This window comes from Ruditapes philippinarum, unplaced genomic scaffold, assembly GCF_026571515.1.
Source record: "Ruditapes philippinarum isolate M1 unplaced genomic scaffold, ASM2657151v2 ctg23085_1_1_1_1, whole genome shotgun sequence".
Classification (NCBI taxonomy): domain Eukaryota; kingdom Metazoa; phylum Mollusca; class Bivalvia; order Venerida; family Veneridae; genus Ruditapes; species Ruditapes philippinarum.
Window position 1 is genome coordinate 271 of NW_026863282.1, and position 19,533 is coordinate 19,803.

A 19,533-nucleotide genomic window follows, 5' to 3' on the forward strand; every position below is an offset into this window, starting at 1 on the left:
ACAAAGCATTTCTGTTTTGCATTATTGTTAAATACACTGTTATGTTTTTCAGTTTTTTAGTTTTTCTGTTTCAAAGAAAAAGTAGCTATTCACTATCGCTGTGTTAATTATTGTCATCATGCAAAAACTTTAATGTAGACCATTATTTAAAACATTTAAAAAGGTATCAATATGAAACTTTGTATACTTTTATATCATGACAAGGGGCATAATTCTGAAAGCTATATTTTTTAGAGTTATGCCCCCCTTTTTTAAAGATTGTTTTTTGTTTTTTTTTGTTCAAAAGTGGTTAACAAGTGAGCATATACACCCCATGAGGTGCCCTTGTTATTAAGAATACTGTGTGCAATAATATAGTTTATGTAATATGTTTTGTGTTGTTTGTATTGTAAAATATTATTTATTTGATTGTTATAAGTATTTTGTTAAGTTTTTGTATCAGGCATAACACTAGAAGTAGATATTTTATGTCTTTCAAAGTTTTAAAATGTTAACAAAAGATGTTCTGAATGTTGTGTAAATGTCTCTATTATGTTAAATGTACATCATGTGTAATTCAATTATGATAAATGTACATCATGTGTAATTCAATTATGTTGAATATACATCATGTATAATTCAATTATGTTGAATGTACATCATGTATTATTCAATTATGATGAATGTACAACATGTATTATTCAATTATGTTGAATATACATCATGTATAATTCATTTATGTTGAATGTACATCATGTATAATACAATTATGTTGAATGTACATCATGTATAATTCAATTATGATGAATGTACAACATGTATTATTCAATTATGTTGAATGTACATCATGTATAATTCTGTTATGTTGAATGTACATCATGTATAATTCAATTACATGTATGTTGAATGTACATCATGTATAATTTAATTATGATGAATGTACAACATGTATTATTCAATTATGTTGAATGTACATCATGTATTATTCAGTTATGTTGAATGTACATCATGTATAATTCAATTACATGTATGTTGAATGTACATCATGTATAATTCAATTATGTTGAATGTACATCATGTATAATTCAATTATGATGAATGTACAACATGTATTATTCAATTATGTTGAATGTACATCATGTATAATTCAGTTATGTTGAATGTACATCATGTATTATTCAGTTATGTTGAATGTATGGTATGCATTCCAAAACATATTCACATTATTTCAAAGTGATGAGGAACTGGAAGACCAGTCAAACTACTTGTATACAAGTTTTTGATTGGTCTGTTTTTAAACAGCCAACATGTATAAAAGTTTTTGATTGGTTTGTTTCAAACAGCCAACTTGTATACACGTTTTTTGATTGGTCAGTTTCAAACAGCCGCTAAGTTAACAGTTGGGCAATAGAAATTTTTTCATTTGTAATATTTCAAGACTAATCAGTTCACATGTTTTGGTCTTACCTTTATAGACTGAATCTGAGACTGACTGGCAATAAAATAAATTTATGAAAATAGTTGGAAATGAATTTTGTTTTCATAATTGTATATTGAATTGGACTAAAACATTCTGAATTTTAATGGGTTTTGATAAACATGATGCCCTGGCCCCATCTTCACAAAGATTTTAGGATTGGGATCAAGATCAGGGACAAATGTAAAAAATATCTTATATTCTTCATTGTTTATCCTCATAGATAAAATATCTAATATTAATTTGATAAAACTGGACTTGCAATAGCAAGTTTATGAAATTTTAGAATAAATTTATTGCTATTTTTGCAAGATGCAGACATTTTACAGTTGATCCAAATATTGATCCTGATCCTAAAATTGATCCTTATTTTGATCTGAATATTTTTGTATTTTGTTTTGTTATTTATTGATTTTATCCCATAATAGTTTGGTTTCTTTGCAAATCAGCAATTTTTTTCATTTTGAATATTTACCATTTAATTCTAACAAAACACGATTAATTAGTAACATAAAACAATGAAAATAAAACTAGGATCACTTGATTGATCCTGATCCTGATCTTTTCTTAGTGAACACGAGGCCTGATGTTTATTACTTACATTATATTGTAAGTATTATGTGATAGTTCATCTTGTCCTCTACCAGCCCTGTTGGAATGATCATGGATTTTTAACATATATTTTAAATTTTTCATTCTGTGAAATAATTATGTAATATTCATTTATTTATTGTTACCACAATTTTATTGTTAAACTGTCTATGGGACATAATTATACTGATTCCAATTTAATATTCTCAGAAACGGGTGTTGTTTCCTTTGATCTGTTATGTCTGTAAAGTAAAGCTTTTAAGTTAAAACCTTGCTACCTTTTTAGAGTTTTTTTTTGGTAAGACTGTAGGGAAAATTTACTACATGATTTAAAGTATGTTTTTATGCATAAATATTATATGGGTGTAATGGTGATTGTTATACTATATGGCTGCCATATGAATAACACTTCTTCAAGAAATTTATTGTATAAATGCCACACACATATATTTTGGATGCTGATTTCGCATATATATCCATGTGACACAAATAATTCACATATATTTGTGTGACATTTACATGAAGCAATGTATGAATGTATCATATATATGTGTGACATTTACATGAAGAAATGTGTGAATTTATCATATATAAGTGTGACATTTACATGAAGACATGTGTGAATTTATCATATATAAGTGTGACATTTACATGAAGAAATGTGTGAATTTATCATATATATATATATACATGATATATGTGTGACATTTACATGAAGAAATGTGTGAATTTATCATATATATATACATGATATATGTGTGACATTTACATTAAGAAATGTATGAATGTATCATATATATACATGATATAAGTGTGACATTTACATGAAGAAATGTGTGAATTTATCACTGCCACGTACATGTGGGTATATATTTATGTTACATAAATATATGTGACTGGAACATAAATGTAAGCTAGGCTGTTACATTTATGTTTATGTATGTCACACTGTTTATTGTGACATGATTGTATGTCTACCTGTCATAATCTTGAATGTACATCATATGAGATAATATCAAACGGTAGTCTTTATAGGGTCTATAAGTTGACAGTCTCAAAAATGCCTTGTAATACCAGGTTAATATATGAGTTACTGACAAATGTATACTTTTAACATCATCATATAAATATATGTGTGGATGTTACATACATATTGATACTACTGCCACATCAATGTATGTGTGGCAGTCATGTGAATGTTTTCAAGTAGGAAGTTCACAAGTATGTATATGATGGTGTGACATGTATATCTGGCAGTCATGTGAATGTTTACAATTGTGAATTTCACATATACATGTATAAAATTATGTTGCTGTGAAATGTATGTGAGGCAGTCATGTGAATGTTTTCAAGTAGAAAGTTCTCATATATGACTGTGACAATTTCTCATATATGACTGTGACATCAATTACAATATGGCTGTTAAATGTGTTATGTGTGTAGGTATTTCATTAATGTTTGTATATAGCTATAAAAGTTTGTTTTGGTAGAATGCATCATAAATGTCATAATTTCTGTAAGATATATGTGTCTGTTTGCTGAATGACAATTTGCCTGTGACATAGGGATCACTCTGTCAGACTGTCACATTGATATTGGTTTTACTGTCACATTGTTATGCTCTTATGTGTCTGTCACATGATTTTCCTGTTTATATTTAATTTCAACATAGCTTAATCTCATGATATAACCTTTGTGTCTTGTTTTTGTTTTCCCTGTTTTAGACAATAATATAATTGGCAAAAACCAGAATATTGTTAAATTTATAGAAGTTTACACTTTGGAATTTGTATACATGTATACAATATACATTTGAGCCGTGCCATGACAAAACAAACATAATGGGTTTGCGACCAGCATGGATCCAGACCAGCCTGTGCATCCACGCAGTCTGATCAGGATCCATGCTGTTCGCTATCAGTTTCTCTACTTGTTATAAGGTTTGTAAGCAAACAGCATGGATCCTGATCAGACTGCGTGGATGCACAGGCTGGTCTGGATCCATACTGGTCGCAAACCCATTATGTTGGTTTTGTAATGGTGTGGCTCATATACTCGACCACTTTCACAAGGCATGTAGCATAATCTGTTATTTTCTGTCTATATACCTTGTACATACTAAGCTTATTTACAAAAATGAAATGTAGATTATTTAAGCTTTGATATAAAAAGTGTATCTAAGCTCATTAACATTAACATTCCATAAAACACATTTATATATATCTAAGGTATGTTATTAGGTATCGACTCTATAATAAAGCTTACATACCTATAGATATTTAGCATATTTAAGCTCTGATATATGATTTTTTTTTGAGAAATTTTTTATCGCGCTCTGATATATTATGCTTTAAAATTATCTTCTGATATATGATATTTTGCAACTTTGTTGTGTGACATTTTTAAGCTTGAATATAATAATTCTAAGTTTGATATAATATTATGATATTTAGAAACTCACTGTAAATGTTTCTTAACTGTGTTATATTGCATATCTATAGGCTGATATTTGGCATATTTTAGTTCGAATATTTGAAATATTTAAGCTCTGATATATGACATTTTGAAGCTATGATGTAAATTATAAAAGCATATGTATGATGTTAAAGAGCTTTTTTTGAAAACAAAATATACATGTATTTAATCTTCTTGTATGTTAAAGGGACTTCACTGAGGTTTAAAAGCCTAAAAACATAATATTTGAATTTCTTACAATGAGCTGGGAACAGAAATATATGAAAAGATAGCTAAGAAATATACTTTGAAATAAATTGACAATTGTATTTTTATGCTTTTCTTAGCCCGATTTGAGTGAAAAGTGTTTAAACGCTTTTCATTTTGGGTCATTTTTTTACCATTTGAATAATTATTCTGGAAAAATGAAGTGCGCGAATGATCTGAAATTTTGCACAAAGATTAGAGGTCTAAACCTACATCAAATGATACATTTATCTGGAAACAAATATTTTCAGTCGCCTCGTGTCAAAAAACCTCAGAGGAGTCCCTTTAAAGAGCTTTTTTTATTGAAACAAAATATACATGTATTTAATCTTCTTGTATGTTAACAAGTGTGTTTGATATCTGAATCATAATGTAGTACTTATGTTATGTCATATTTTGTACTATACATATATACAGCTTGTAGAGCCTCTTGTATTCAAGCAGTACAGAATGTTATTCTGGCTCCATTTCATTATTTAATTTGTATAACAAATTGTACACGATTTCTGAAACATAGTGTATTCAAGGATACATTAGGTTTCAGTTACACAATTTATGAAAACTAGTGTATTTAATGTGACACAATTAATGAAACCTAGTGTATTTGAGTGTTACACAGTTTCTGAACCTAGTGTATTTAAATGTTACACAATTAATGAAACCTAGTGTATTCGAGTGTTACACAGTTTCTGAAACCTAGTGTGTTTAAGTGTTACACAATTTCTGAAACCTAGTGTGTTTAAGTGTTACACAGTTTCTGAAACCTAGTGTATTCAAGTGTTACACAATTTCTGAAACCTAGTGTATTCAAGTGTTACAACCATATATACATTGTGTATACTTATTGTATAGTTGTAGACTATGTTTGTGTCACAGTAGTTTGCGAAAAAGAGAATTATAAAACAGTGTGAGAACACATTGTTTAATTAGTAGTCGAGCAGTTTTTTTAACACCTTTTACACACTATTTGTTTGCAATGTCTGTTATGTTTCATATGTCAAGTTTTTTTTAATTGAAAACTTAAAGCATTCTATTATTATACCTGGTTATAATTACATGTAATCCCAAGAGACATTATTGTTGTTAACAGTTATATACTTTGTTATATATACATTTGTTGATATTAATGTATAGAATTATTATACAAATTCTGCAAGCATACTTATATATAATATACTATGTGTTTTGAATGTGTATAAATATTTTTTTTTATTTCTAAAAAAATAATATTCACTGTTAAATGATTTTATTAGTATATGTGATTTTTTTCCAATATCTGTATTTAGTATACATGTTGCGTACAGTAATTCATAATTTTTATTTATGAATAAAGCACTTTCCTGATATAAGTCTGTGTATGTTATCTATTTATTATCCCATTTTTTGTTAATGATGACCTCATGTTGTCAATAATGAAGAGTTACTAATGAATACTTCAGTGCCTGCAGCACTTTGATTTTCATTAGTTTGACCTCATGTTGTCAATAATGAAGTGTTACTAATGAATACTTCAGTGCCTGCAGCGCTTTGATTTTCATTAGTCTCAACCGTGTCTGATAAATCACCGTGAATATCCAGTAAAGTAGGAATGTGCAAATAATAGGTAATTTGTGTTAAAATAACGCCGAAACTGTGCAATTCTATAGCAGAAACAAGCTTAACTGAAAGTAGACGGACCAAGAAAGAAGTCAAATGGCGCATATATATGACTGCTAAGTAGACATCATGTATATTTTAACCAGCGTTATAAATATCTTACATGAGAATGAGAACCATGCTTACGTATTGGTGCCAATTTTTGTGTTTTGTGTTGTTAATAATTACATGTTTACTAGCTGGGACAAAAAATTACCCAGATGTACACTAAAGCCTAACAACTTTATTTGTGTTAAATTTTGTTATATTTGAGACATTGCCGATCTATTATCATATAATAAATAAATGGACCAGCTAGGCACTTTAAAAGTGTCTTAACCACATTTCAACTACTTATTGTAACTCCTTTGAAATTTATCAGTTTGAAAGGGTGAATAAAAGTCAATGATTTCGTAGGTTCTGAAGCTTTTATTTCTGTTGGCACAGCATGTATCTTAGACATCAATAGACAATCAATCTTCAAGTTTTCAGCACTAATTATAACCAGATAACCGGGTAGCCTCTTAACCACACTCAGTTAATGGAACTAATTAAGGGTTTACTTCAACAGTTACACAAATACAATATACACTCTTCTCTCTCTCCAGTGTGCTGTTATTACCTTATAAATAATAATGATATTCCATAAATCACAAAAAATTAACAACCATAAGGACAATGTACATGTCTCCTCGCTCAACTGAACACAATAGTCACATGATCAAACTGGCGGGAAATCATAACCACTGACCCATAGAAAAACACTGGTCCAAGGGAAACAACTCTCTTAATGACAAATAATAAAGAAAAGACAGATTGTGTCCCTGTTACACTTATTTCAGTATTATATGACACGAGTTGTTTGGAAAATGTCTTGGGTATATCAGCGTCTTTCAGATAAAAATCTATTTGAAAGACCCTGTGTATACCAAATATTTAAAAACTGAAACAGTGAATTCGTTTTTGTACAAATAAATACCGACGAAACACAAAAGCTGCCTTCAATACGGTAGCCATGTCGACATTATCACAAATGATCTTGAAAAGTAAACATATTTAATGTTAAGCAGCCATTAATTTTGACCTTATTCATTTCTTTCATAAGACACGGACACAGGACTTAAGGTGAAGCCCCTATAAGTTTCTTTTTATTTAAATCTCTTTACAGAAAGAACAGTTTTGTTTAATCCCTGTTTCTGAAAGAAAGAAAGAAAGAATAAAAATAAACGCATAGAATAGAATAGAATAGAAAGAAAATAAAGACAGAGAATTTTTTATCGGATATGGTACGGGATTCAGGAACAAAAACAAGCACGGCATATAGTCTATGTGTCAGATCATGTGACATACGTGGCTCTGAACAAAATGGCTGCGCCCATGGTGTTTGTCAACATTGTTGTCAACGGATTGTCTGGCCTTAGGCATGCGGAAAACATAAGCAAATAATCATTTGCTTTGCAGGTATGTCACATTTTCTACCCTGTTTTAAGTTTATACTTCAGTTTAATGTTGATTTTTAAGCTTTTGATGGTACATGCAGATAATTGGTAAAAACCTGAAAACATCGATATATGCTTATGATAATTATATTTATGATAATCATCAGTTAAATGCAATTCATGTAAAATAAAATAACACCTGTGAGAGGACTGTTCAGGACACCTAAAATTCATCAAATTACAGCAAATGATTATTTCTGTAATGAATAGTTTGGCATAATATGAAATTAGGCAAAGCCTATGAACGGGGAAGTCAGTTAAAAAAATAATTTATTTTTCCGTTTTAAATGTCTCATTCAGTTTTTTCATGCACCACTTCCGTTTTCACTCGGAACACTCGATGATTATTATTAATCCGAAAAGTTGCGATTGTCCATTATTGGAATAATCATCCAGATATACTATGACTGAGACCAACAGAAATTTCTATATGTATCAGTAATGTTCCATTCTTATTTTAATTTAGGTTCCTTTCATATTGTTTCAAATATATCTGTAAACATTTCTCTCTTTATAATAAAGGTTGCTTTTATATTGTATCATATATTTATTTATAATAAAGGTTCCTTTTATATTGTATCATATATATTTATTTACATTTTTCTCTTTATAATAAAGGTTGCTTTTATATTGTATCAAATATATTTATTGACATTTTTCTCTTTATAATAAAAGTTGCTTTTATATTGTTTCATATATTTATTTATAACAAAGGTTGCTTTTATATTGTATCATATATTTATTTATAATAAAGGTTGCTTTTATATTGTATCATATATTTATTTATAATAATATTCGCAAACCCATTATGTTGGTTTTGTCATGACGCGGCTCAAATTATGTCATGTTTTCAGTTTTTCCCATTGCAGAATGATACTGTGAAATCATTTCTATTCTATTTTATCTTCATTTTATAATTTATCTAGATATAGAGATTTTCCCATTTTATAAATTTCTGATTTTTCATTCGCTATAAATGACCTAAATTTATAATATTGTTTTAAATAAGATATTTTCAGAGTTGCATTTTTTTCATAAAATTGATAATTATAAGATGGGGGAAAGATACAAATATGTTCATTCAGAATTAAAGAAATTCATATATGAAAGCTAACTTCAGTAAGCATCGGAAATCAGCAATATGTGTTAATTAATCACCACTTTTCTGACATAACTTCGATTAAATTTAATCAAACAAAACAAAAATTGTCAGAATTCAGTTTTGCTTGTTTACAGTAATGCTTTTAGTTTGCATTCAGCCTTTGAGTCTACCTTCATTCATTTAGTCTGCATTCATCCATTTAGTCTGCATTCATCCATTTAGTCTGCATTCATCCATTTAGCCTGCATTATTCCATTTAGTCTGCACCCAGCCATTTAGTCTGCATTCATCCATTTAGCCTGCATTCATTCATTTAGTCTGCATTCACCCATTCAGCCTGCATTCAGCCATTTAACCTGCATTCATCTGTTTAGTCTGTATTCATCCTTTAAGTCTGCATTAGTCCATTTATTCTACATTCATCCATTTAGTCTGCATTCTTCCATTTAGGCTGCACCCAGCCATTTAGTCTGCATTCATCCATTTAGCCTGCATTAATCCATTTAGTCTGCACCCAGCCATTTAGTCTGCATTTATCCATTTAGCCTGCATTCATCCATTTAGTCTGTATTCATCCTTTAAGTCTGCATTCATCCATTTATCTGCACCCAGCCATTTAGTCTGCATTCATCAATTTAGCCTCATTCATCCATTTATCTGCACCCAGCCATTTAGTCTGCATTCATCCATTTAGTCTACATCCATCCATTTAGTCTGCATTCATCCATTTAGTCTACATCCATCCATTTAGTCTGCATCCAGTCATTTAGTCTGCATTCATCCATTTAGTCTGCATTCATCCATTTAGTCTGCATCCATCCATTTAGTCTGAATCCATCCATTTAGTCTGCATTTATGCATTTAGTCTGCATTCATCCATTTAGTCTGCCTCCATACATTCAGTCTGAATCCATCCATTTAGTCTGCATTCATCCATTTAGTCTGCATCCATCCATTAAGTCTGCATTTATGCATTTAGTCTGCATTCATCCATTTAATCTGCATTCATCCATTTAGCCTGCATTTAGTCATTTAGTCTGCATTCATCCATTTAGTCTGCATTCATCCATTTAGTCTGCATTCATCCATTTAGTCTGCATTCATCGATTTAGTCTGCATCCACCCATTTAGTCTGCATTCATCCATTTAGTCTGCCTCCATACATTTAGTCTGAATCCATCCATTTAGTCTGCATCCATCCATTTAGTCTGCATTTATGCATTTAGTCTGCATTCATCCATTTAGTCTGCATCCATCCATTTAGTCTGCATCCAGCCATTTAGTCTGCATTCATCCATTTAGTCTGCATTCATCCATTTAGTCTGCATTCATCCATTTAGTCTGCATCCAGCCATTTAGTCTGCATTCATCCATTTAGTCTGCATCCATCCATTTAGTCTGCATTCATCCATTTAGTCTGCATTAAGTCATTTAGTTTGCATTCATCCATTTAGTCTGTATTCATCCATTTAGCCTGCATTTAGTCATTTAGTCTGCATTCATCCATTTAGTCTGCATCCATCCATTTAGTCTGCATTCATCCATTTAGCCTGCATTCATCCATTTAATCTGCATTCATCCATTTAATCTGCATTCATCCATTTAGCCTGCTTTAGTCATTTAGTCTGCATTCATCCATTTAGTCTGCATCCATCCATTTAGTCTGCATTCATCCATTTTGTCTGCATTCATCCATTTAGCCTGCATTTAGTCATTTAGTCTGCATTCATACATTTAGTCAGTATTCATCCGGCACATTCCCATTGACTGTTTACTTTTAACATTTTGATCTTAAAATATATTTGTATCTATTTATGTTAATGAACAAATCGTTTTATTTAGCAGGGGTTTATAGCAGGTCAAAATGCTTTTCATTGCTAAGAGCAGTCTTTAAATTCAGATTGCATATCTTTGCCCTGCTCAAATATTAAACAGTTAACCCTGTTTTGAATTATAAAAAAACAGCCCATTAGTTAATATAGGATTGAGATAGCAGAATATTACAATTAAGAAGCAACCAGTGTAGAGCCTTGTTAGACAGCATGGATGCTTAAACTTTGGGTGGAACTATATTGGTGGTGGAGGTATGTTGCTGTCAATCTTGCTTGCAAAGGCATCTTTTGTTAATCAAAATTACCATATCACAGCAAGAAATTAAAAGACATATAATAAAGCAGAAGGAAATGATTTCACATTTACTTTGCTGTATTTAGAAATGTTTGTGCATGCTTTTACAATATTGTATATTTAAGTATTGTTTGTAAGCTTGTTTTATTTGGGCTTTATGTTTGTATCTTTCTGATATTTTCTCTCTCTTTTTATAACAGTAATGGTATATCATCAAATTTTAGTATTGTATGATGCTAATGTTTTGGCTGTAATTGCCAGATAATATTAGATATATTAGTATAGGATGTTCTGTGTGATATTCTTACCAGTTGTTTAACCCTCTGTGTGATATTCTCACCAGTTGTTTAACCCTCTGTGTGATTTTCTCACCAGTTGTTTAACCCTCCATGTGATATTCTCACCAGTTGTTTAACCCTCTGTGTGATATTCTCACCAGTTGTTTAACCCTCTGTGTGATATTTTCACCAGTTGTTTAACCCTCTGTGTGATATTCTCACCAGTTGTTTAACCCTTTGTATGATATTCTCACTAGTTGTTTAACCCTCTGTGTGATATTCTCACCAGTTGTTTAACCCTCTGTGTGATATTCTCACCAGTTGTTTAACCCTCTGTGTGATATTCTCACCAGTTGTTTAACCCTCTGTGTGATATTCTCAGCAAGTTGTTTAACCCTCTGTGTGTTATTCTTACCAGTTGTTTAACCTTCTGTGTGATATTCTCACCAGTTGTTTAACCCTCTGTGTGATATTCTCACCAGTTGTTTAACCCTCTGTGAGATATTCTCACCAGTTGTCTAACCCTCCATGTGATATTCTCGCCAGTAGTTTAACCCTCTTTGTGATATTCTCACCAGATGTTTAACCCTCTGTATGATATTCTTTCCAGTTGTTTAACCCTCTGTGTGATATTCTCACCAGTTGTTTTACCCTCAGTATGATATTCTCACCAGTTGTTTAACCCTCTGTGTGATATTCTCACCAGTTGTTTAACCCTCTGTATGATATTCTCACCAGTTGTTTAACCCTCTGTGTGATATTCTCACCAGTTGTTTAACCCTCTGTGAGATATTCTCACCAGTTGTTTAACCCTCTGTGTGATATTCTCACCAGTTGTTTAACCCTCTGTATGATATTCTCACCAGTTGTTTAACCCTCTGTGTGATACTTTCACCAGTTGTTTAACCCTCTGTAAGATATTCTCACCAGTTGTTTCATCCTCTGTGTGATATTATCACCAGTTGTTTCACCCTCTGTGTGATATTATCACCAGTTGTTTAACCCTCTGTGTGATATTCTCACCAGTTGTTTAACCCTCTGTGTGATATTCTCACCAGTTGTTTAACCCTCTGTGTGATATTCCCACCAGTTGTTTAACCCTCTGTGTGATATTCTCACCAGTTGTTTAACCCTATGTGTGATATTCTCACCAGTTGTTTAACCCTCTGTGTGATATTCTCACCAGTTGTTTAACCCTCTGTGTGATATTCTCACCAGTTGTTTAACCCTCTGTATGATATTCTCACCAGTTGTTTAACCCTCTGTATGATATTCTAACCAGTTGTTTAACCCTATGTATGATATTCTCACCAGTTGTTTAACCCTCTGTATGATATTCTCACCAGTTGTTTAACCCTCTGTGTGATATTCCCACCAGTTGTTTAACCCTCTGTGTGATATTCTCACCAGTTGTTTTATCCTTTGTGTGATATTCTCACCAGTTGTTTAACCCTCTGTTGTGATATTTTCACCTAGTTGTTTAACCCTCTGTGTGATATTCTCACCAGTTGTTTAACCCTCTGTATGATATTCTCACCAGTTGTTTAACTCTTTGTGTCATATTCCCACTAGTTGTTTAGCCCTCTCTATGATATTCTCACCAGTTGTTTAACCCTCTGTGTGATATTCTCACCAGTTGTTTTACCCTTTGTGTGATATTCCTACCAGTTGTTTAACCCTCTGTGTTATGTATAATATATCATAAATATATTTTTTAGTTGCTTTTCAGAATTAACTTCTTTAGTAGGAAATGATTTTTAATTATTGTATTTGAATGACCTATAGATATTGTATTTATTTTGTATATGTGTTGGATCAGGGCTTCAATAACTATTGCTCTTTAGGTTTTTGCTCTTCCTATGCTTAATTTATCACACACCCGTGCTGATTTTGTGACTCCGTACATATGGTTTTGCAAGGCCGTGCATATATTTTGATGTGACATCATTAGCGTTATACAAACATAGTGTAAAGACGCGCAAAATGTTAGCGTTATACTGTAGGCATGTCAATGAAAAATGACACTTATTTCACTTTAAACGGTCTTTATTTTGGGTATGTGATAAATAGAATATTAAATTTGTGTAAGTTCATTACTGAAATTATTGCACTCGTTCAATAAAATAATATTATGCTCGCCAGAGGCTCCCATAATGTAATTTTATTCAACTCTTGCAATGAATTCAGTATTGAACTTACACTCATTCAATATCCTCTCTATCTTAAATGCACTTGTCCATACAAAATCATTCATAATTTATAGGGAAAGTTTCAAAATATATATTGATGAGTAGCAAACAGTGCAGACCATGTGCAGTGCAGACAGCTTGCTCAGATCTTAGTCTGCGCTGATCACATGGTCTAAGAATATGTTACCACCAGCAGGATATTATAGTTTAAATATAGAAGCCCTTATGTCCAACAGTGTTACGTAGCATCCAGTAATGTAAATTGACTTATTAGTTAATACTAATTTTAGCATTGAAAGATATTATTTTTTAGTATCGAGTGATGTGATACCTTATTTTATGAAACTTTTTAGTATGAAGTGATTTGATACCTTATTTTATGAAACTATTTTTAGTATGAAGTGATTTGATACCTTATTTATGATACTATGTTTAGTGTGAAGTGATTTGGTACGTTATTTATGAAACTATTTTTAGTATGAAGTGATTTGGTACCTTATTTTATGAAACTATTTTTAATATGAGGTGATTTGGTACCTTATTTTATAATACTATTTTTAGTATGAGGTGATTTGGTACCTTATTTATGATACTATTTTTAGCATAAAGATTTTTAGTTTCCAATCTGTACATAACTGTTAACAATACTTATTTAAGCGTCGATAATCCTGTAACATGTGTATGATTCTATTTTAGTATCAAGAGATTTTAATCCTTATTTATAATTCTATTTTTACCATGAAATCATTTTGTTTCTTAGAAATGATGCTATTTTTAGGATCAGGATTACTACTTCTATTTTTGGTATTGGTAGATTTTGGTTCACTAATCTATGATACTATTTTTAGCATCCAGTGATATGGCAGCCCTCAGCAGACGGCCATCACTGGATTGGTCATATGATATTGAAGAAAGCAGTATTAGACGGCTCGGGAAAACCAAGTGACTCCAGTGTGCTAGGTAGGTCCTTAAAGTAGCAAGCCTCCAGATTCATCCTAATTTTCATGAAAATTTTGAAAATGTATTTAAAGGTAAAATATTGTGAACTGAACAAAGAAAGTACTTGACACATTACAATCGGCACTTAAAATCCACAAAATTACCAAAAAAGAGGTCAAAATATGCATAAATAGCCCCTACTGCGTTAGTAACGCAGTAGAATTATGGTGATAAATACTACAAAATACAGTCATTAATTGCACATAAGATATAAATTATTACTTGAATCTTTAGTTTGTTTACATTTCTCAAAGTTTTTGTATGTTTTTTCCAAGTTTAATTTTCTTGAAATATTTTGGGTCATCTGGAGGCATGCAGCTTTAATGAAAGTTTTGTTTTACAGTATAGAATTATTTGATAACATACATGTGCGGCTTTTGCGACTCCGTAAAAAACAGTATTGCATGGGCGTGCATGTGTTTCGACTTGATGCTCTGATATGAGGGTTTAACACTACAAGTGTCATTGAATATCCTGCTATCGATATAAATTAGTTAATCGTATTCAGAAATCAGTACAATATCGATTCGATTCACAATAAAAAATATTGATACAATTAAAATCACATTCTTTCATGTTTATTGGAAATATTTGTCTATTTGTGTAAAGGGAAAAGCCGCTTTTCTTCCTTACTTTGAACACTGAATTTAATTTTCAGATGTATGTAAGATAAAAAAAACCAAGATAACATACTTTTTTTGGGTAGCTTGCAATAATAACACCAAGATGAGTTTAATTTACACATATTCAAATAGTTTCCACTGTACAAGCAAAATTTAAAGATCCTGTAACTCATTTTTTTTTATGGTTTTATATCATAAAGTTAATGCTCAAAAGAAGATTTATCAATATTGTAAGTTCCAAAAATCATTATTATGTCTCCCCCACCTCGGGGGGAGACATATTGTTTTTGCCCTGTCCGTCCGTCAGTCCGTCCGTCCGTCCGTCAGTCCGTCCGTCAGTCCGTCCGTCCATTCTTCGTTTCCGGACGATAACTAGAGTTCCTTTTGACCTACAGCTCTCAAACTTCATAGGATGAATGGTCTTATTGAGCAGATGATCCCTATTGTTTTTGGGGTCAGTAGTTCAAAGGTCAAGGTCACAGTGACCGTTGGTCAATTTCTCGTTTCCGGATGATAACTAGAGTTCCTTTTGACCTACAGCCCTCAAACTTCATTGGATGATTGGTCTTATAGAGCTGATGATCCCTATTGTTTTTGGGGTCAGTAGGTCAAAGGTCAAGGTCACACTGACCGTTGGTCAATTTCTCGTTTCCGGATGATAACTAGAGTTCCTTTAGACCTACAGACCTCAAACTTCATAGGATGATTGGTCTTATTGAGCAGATGATCCCTATTGTTTTTTGGGGTCAGTAGTTCAAAGGTCAAGGTCACAGTGACCGTTGGTCAATTTCTTGTTTCCGGATGATAACTAGAGTTCCTTTTGACCTACAGCCCTCAAACTTCATAGGATGATTGGTCTTATAGAGCAGATGATCCCTATTGTTTTTGGGTCAGTAGGTCAAAGGTCAAGGTCACAGTGACCGTTGGTCAATTTCTCATTTCCGGATGATAACTAGAGCTCCTTTTGACCTACAACCCTCAAACTTCATAGGATGATTGGTCTTATTAATCAAATGATCCCTATTGTTTTAATGGTCAGTAGGTCAAAGGTCAAGGTCACAGCGACCGTTGGTTAATTTCTCCTTTCCGGATGATAACTAGAGTTCCTTTAGACCTACAACCCTCAAACTTTCATAGGATGATTGGTCTTATTGAGCAGATGATCCCTCTTGTTTATGGGGTCAGTAGGTCAAAGGTTAAGGTCACAGTGACCATTGGTCATTTTCTCATTTCCGGATGATAACTAGAGTTCTTATCAGTGAGGACATTTAACTATTATTGATATATCAGTGATATATCAGTTGTCTGGTTTTATATACTCTGTTCTTTTATCTCCATTTCCATTCCTGTTTCCATTCACAGTTATTCTCAGCAGTGGGGGAGACATGCGCTTTTTTACAAAAGCATCCTCTAGTTTGTAAAGATATTATCGAATTTACATTTCATTTCAGTAAAGGGAGGTAATTATTTTCCATAAAGTCTTAAGTCAAATTTTTCAATAAGAAATGAATGCATAGATTTTAATGATTACATATTATAAATATGTACAAATATTTGCAGTACATATTTTACATATTCTTCAATGTTTGAAAATTGTTTTAGAAGCATAATTATATACATATATAAAATTTCAGTTAAGTGTGGTAACAATCTTTAATAACAACATTCATGATCTTTAATTTGATATATCATTGATATTTGGCTTGTGATATATAAATACAAAATTTCCCTTTATGACATCCATTAAAAGCTTACTAGCGAAAAAAGTGATTCTTTTTTACTGTAAACCAGTTTTTGATTTATGCAGCCACTGTCCATTATCTTCCAATTTCAAGCTGCTAATTGTTTATATGAAAATAGCATGTATCAGTATTTTAGATGTATCTTTGTAGACTTGCAATCCATCACATATATTTTACCACATAAACATTATTAATATTTCCATTGATAATTAAGCAGTATTGTCCGCATGTTTTATTATGATAGCCTTGATTGAATACAATGATGTAGAACAAATTCTGTGCATACATTGAATGATACTGTTTTGTAAAGGTGAATAAATTTTGAAAATGACATCATGATTTTGACAGCATTTTTGTGTAAAATTTAATCGGAAGTAGCAGATTATCACAGGCAGTATTTATTATGGTGATATTGTAAATATTTAAATTATTATTATGGTGATATTTCATTTATTGTTATTATCTTATCTTATAGATTTAAAATTCATAACAAAAATTAATCCAAAAAGTTCAAGTATTTTAGGTTAACAATTTAAGACTTATGAACATTCCAGTTACCGGTACTTGATATAATGATAAATGATCTTTTTAATGGTATTGTAATTTTAATGAACAAAATTTGAAGCAGTCATTTGTTAGCAGCCACCCTCTTTAAAAAAAATACCCGATTTTAAAAAATGACTACGTCCCCAGGTGATGTCAAATAGAAACATTACAGTATGTGAAGTTTCACAAGTTATAACATGTTATAGGCCAGTTATTTATATTGATAGGTTTGAAAATTGTTGGCGGTCGTATGACTGATGCCGGAAGTTATGCTGCCTACATCACCAAAGTGAAAAAAGGTTCAATAGCAGATACCGTCGGTCATTTACGAGCAGGTACGTTACGATGTATTTTAACGCAACATGCATTTTTCCCTTTTGAACATAGAAGGACTGAAAGTGTTTGTACATTAGGAAATAGATATCAATTCTGAGTGCATTGTTGTAGAATAATGCATGGTTTGAGTTCAAATGTGTAGTAATATTATCATGAAGGCCAATAGGCTTGAGTGATTAATTACAAAGCATTTGAACGAAAAAAACGTGCATTATTACACTATAATGCGCAAATTAAGACCTGTGGGTAATCATAAAAATTGCAATGCGCTGAAAATAAGTACGGAAACAAAACAGGCACATTTTAGCTTGATATCAGGTACGGCAGCATTTATTTGTTAATGTTGTGTTAGAATGGAAATAATATATCACAAGCAGTGATTTAATCGCTTTATAAAATCACTGTTGGGTATATTTTACTTCTTGGTTTAGATTATTGGTCTATGAGTAACTTTTTGTTTGCTCATAATATAGAAAAACACCAAAATTTAAAAAAAATTGAAAAACAAATAAAAGCATTTCTTAGGCATAATGTGCCTTTAATGAATTTTACAGAAGGTACAATATTAGGGAAATAACAGGAATGTGTAAACTTTATTGTGTTGAAGTTATATTCAATACATATATACAAAATATGCTATGATTTGTTATAGAGTATTGATCCTTTTCTATCGATACTTCTGAATAATTCACATTCCGAATAAAAAGAGAGCTATGAAAATACATAGACAATGAAGGGGGCTTATAAGTAAATGCTGTGAATTGCAGGTTAAATATTTAGCATTTAACATCAGATAACAATGCAAAATTCATTCAATAAAATAATATTATGCTCACCAGCTCAGGCTCGCATTATATATTTTTATTCAACTTGTTCAAAAAATTCAGTATTAAACTTACACTGAATCAATATCTTCTATTGAATGGTTGGTTTGACTGGTTTTATATATGTTATATCACACAGGTGATGAAGTTATTGAATGGAATGGCCGTTCCTTACAAGGTGCAACATTTGAGGAGGTGTGTGACATTGTCTTAGAATCAAAACAAGAACCACAAGTTGAGCTGATTGTTCATAGGAGTAAAAGGTATGAAAACATTTCAACGTTCGGTGTTGATTAGGGGTGCCACCTTGGTTAGAAATAATGATAATAGATTAAACTTGACCTTAGAATCGTGCTTAGGGATTGAAATTTTCTTTTAGAGCCACTAGTCCTGCTCAGAACAAGTAGCTTCAAATTCCTACTCCTCCTTCATGGTATGCTTCTCGTCCTGCATTTTAATAAAAAAAATAAATCTCCCCCGATGCCATAGAACCTCATAGATGCAATCGACTTATAGAAATTTTCATAATCAGTTTTTTTACACAAATAAACCAAAACAGGAAACAAAGTTTGTGTTCTAGGTTATGTATAAATCATTCACTTTATAGAGCATTGCCGGGCAGTGCGCTTAAACATTAACTTTTTTTCTTCATGACAAGATATGACATTTTGTTCATATTTTGTTGTACTCAAAATATTATAATACATATCCAATATAAAGTAACTATTTTCCGTCATACCGTACTCAATTATATCGGAAAAAATGCATTGTTAAGTAAAACTAAAATACAAACATATTGTCTTATCTTGTTATTAAACACTATTTAAGGTCATATTTAGAATCAATTTAAAACTTTTTCACCTCT

At 31.5% G+C, this 19,533-nt stretch overlaps 1 protein-coding gene across 1 annotated transcript; it reads left to right on the plus strand.

The window, feature by feature from the left end:
• Positions 1-14,410: 14,410 nt before the first annotated feature.
• On the plus strand, positions 14,411-18,931 carry LOC132721700 (regulating synaptic membrane exocytosis protein 2-like; the record flags this gene model as incomplete). The annotated part of the gene is made up of 3 exons (XM_060706052.1): positions 14,411-14,558; positions 17,736-17,843; positions 18,808-18,931. Coding segments are annotated over exons 1-3 (293 nt in total), but the record flags the coding sequence as incomplete, so codon positions are not given.
• Positions 18,932-19,533: the final 602 nt, after the last annotated feature.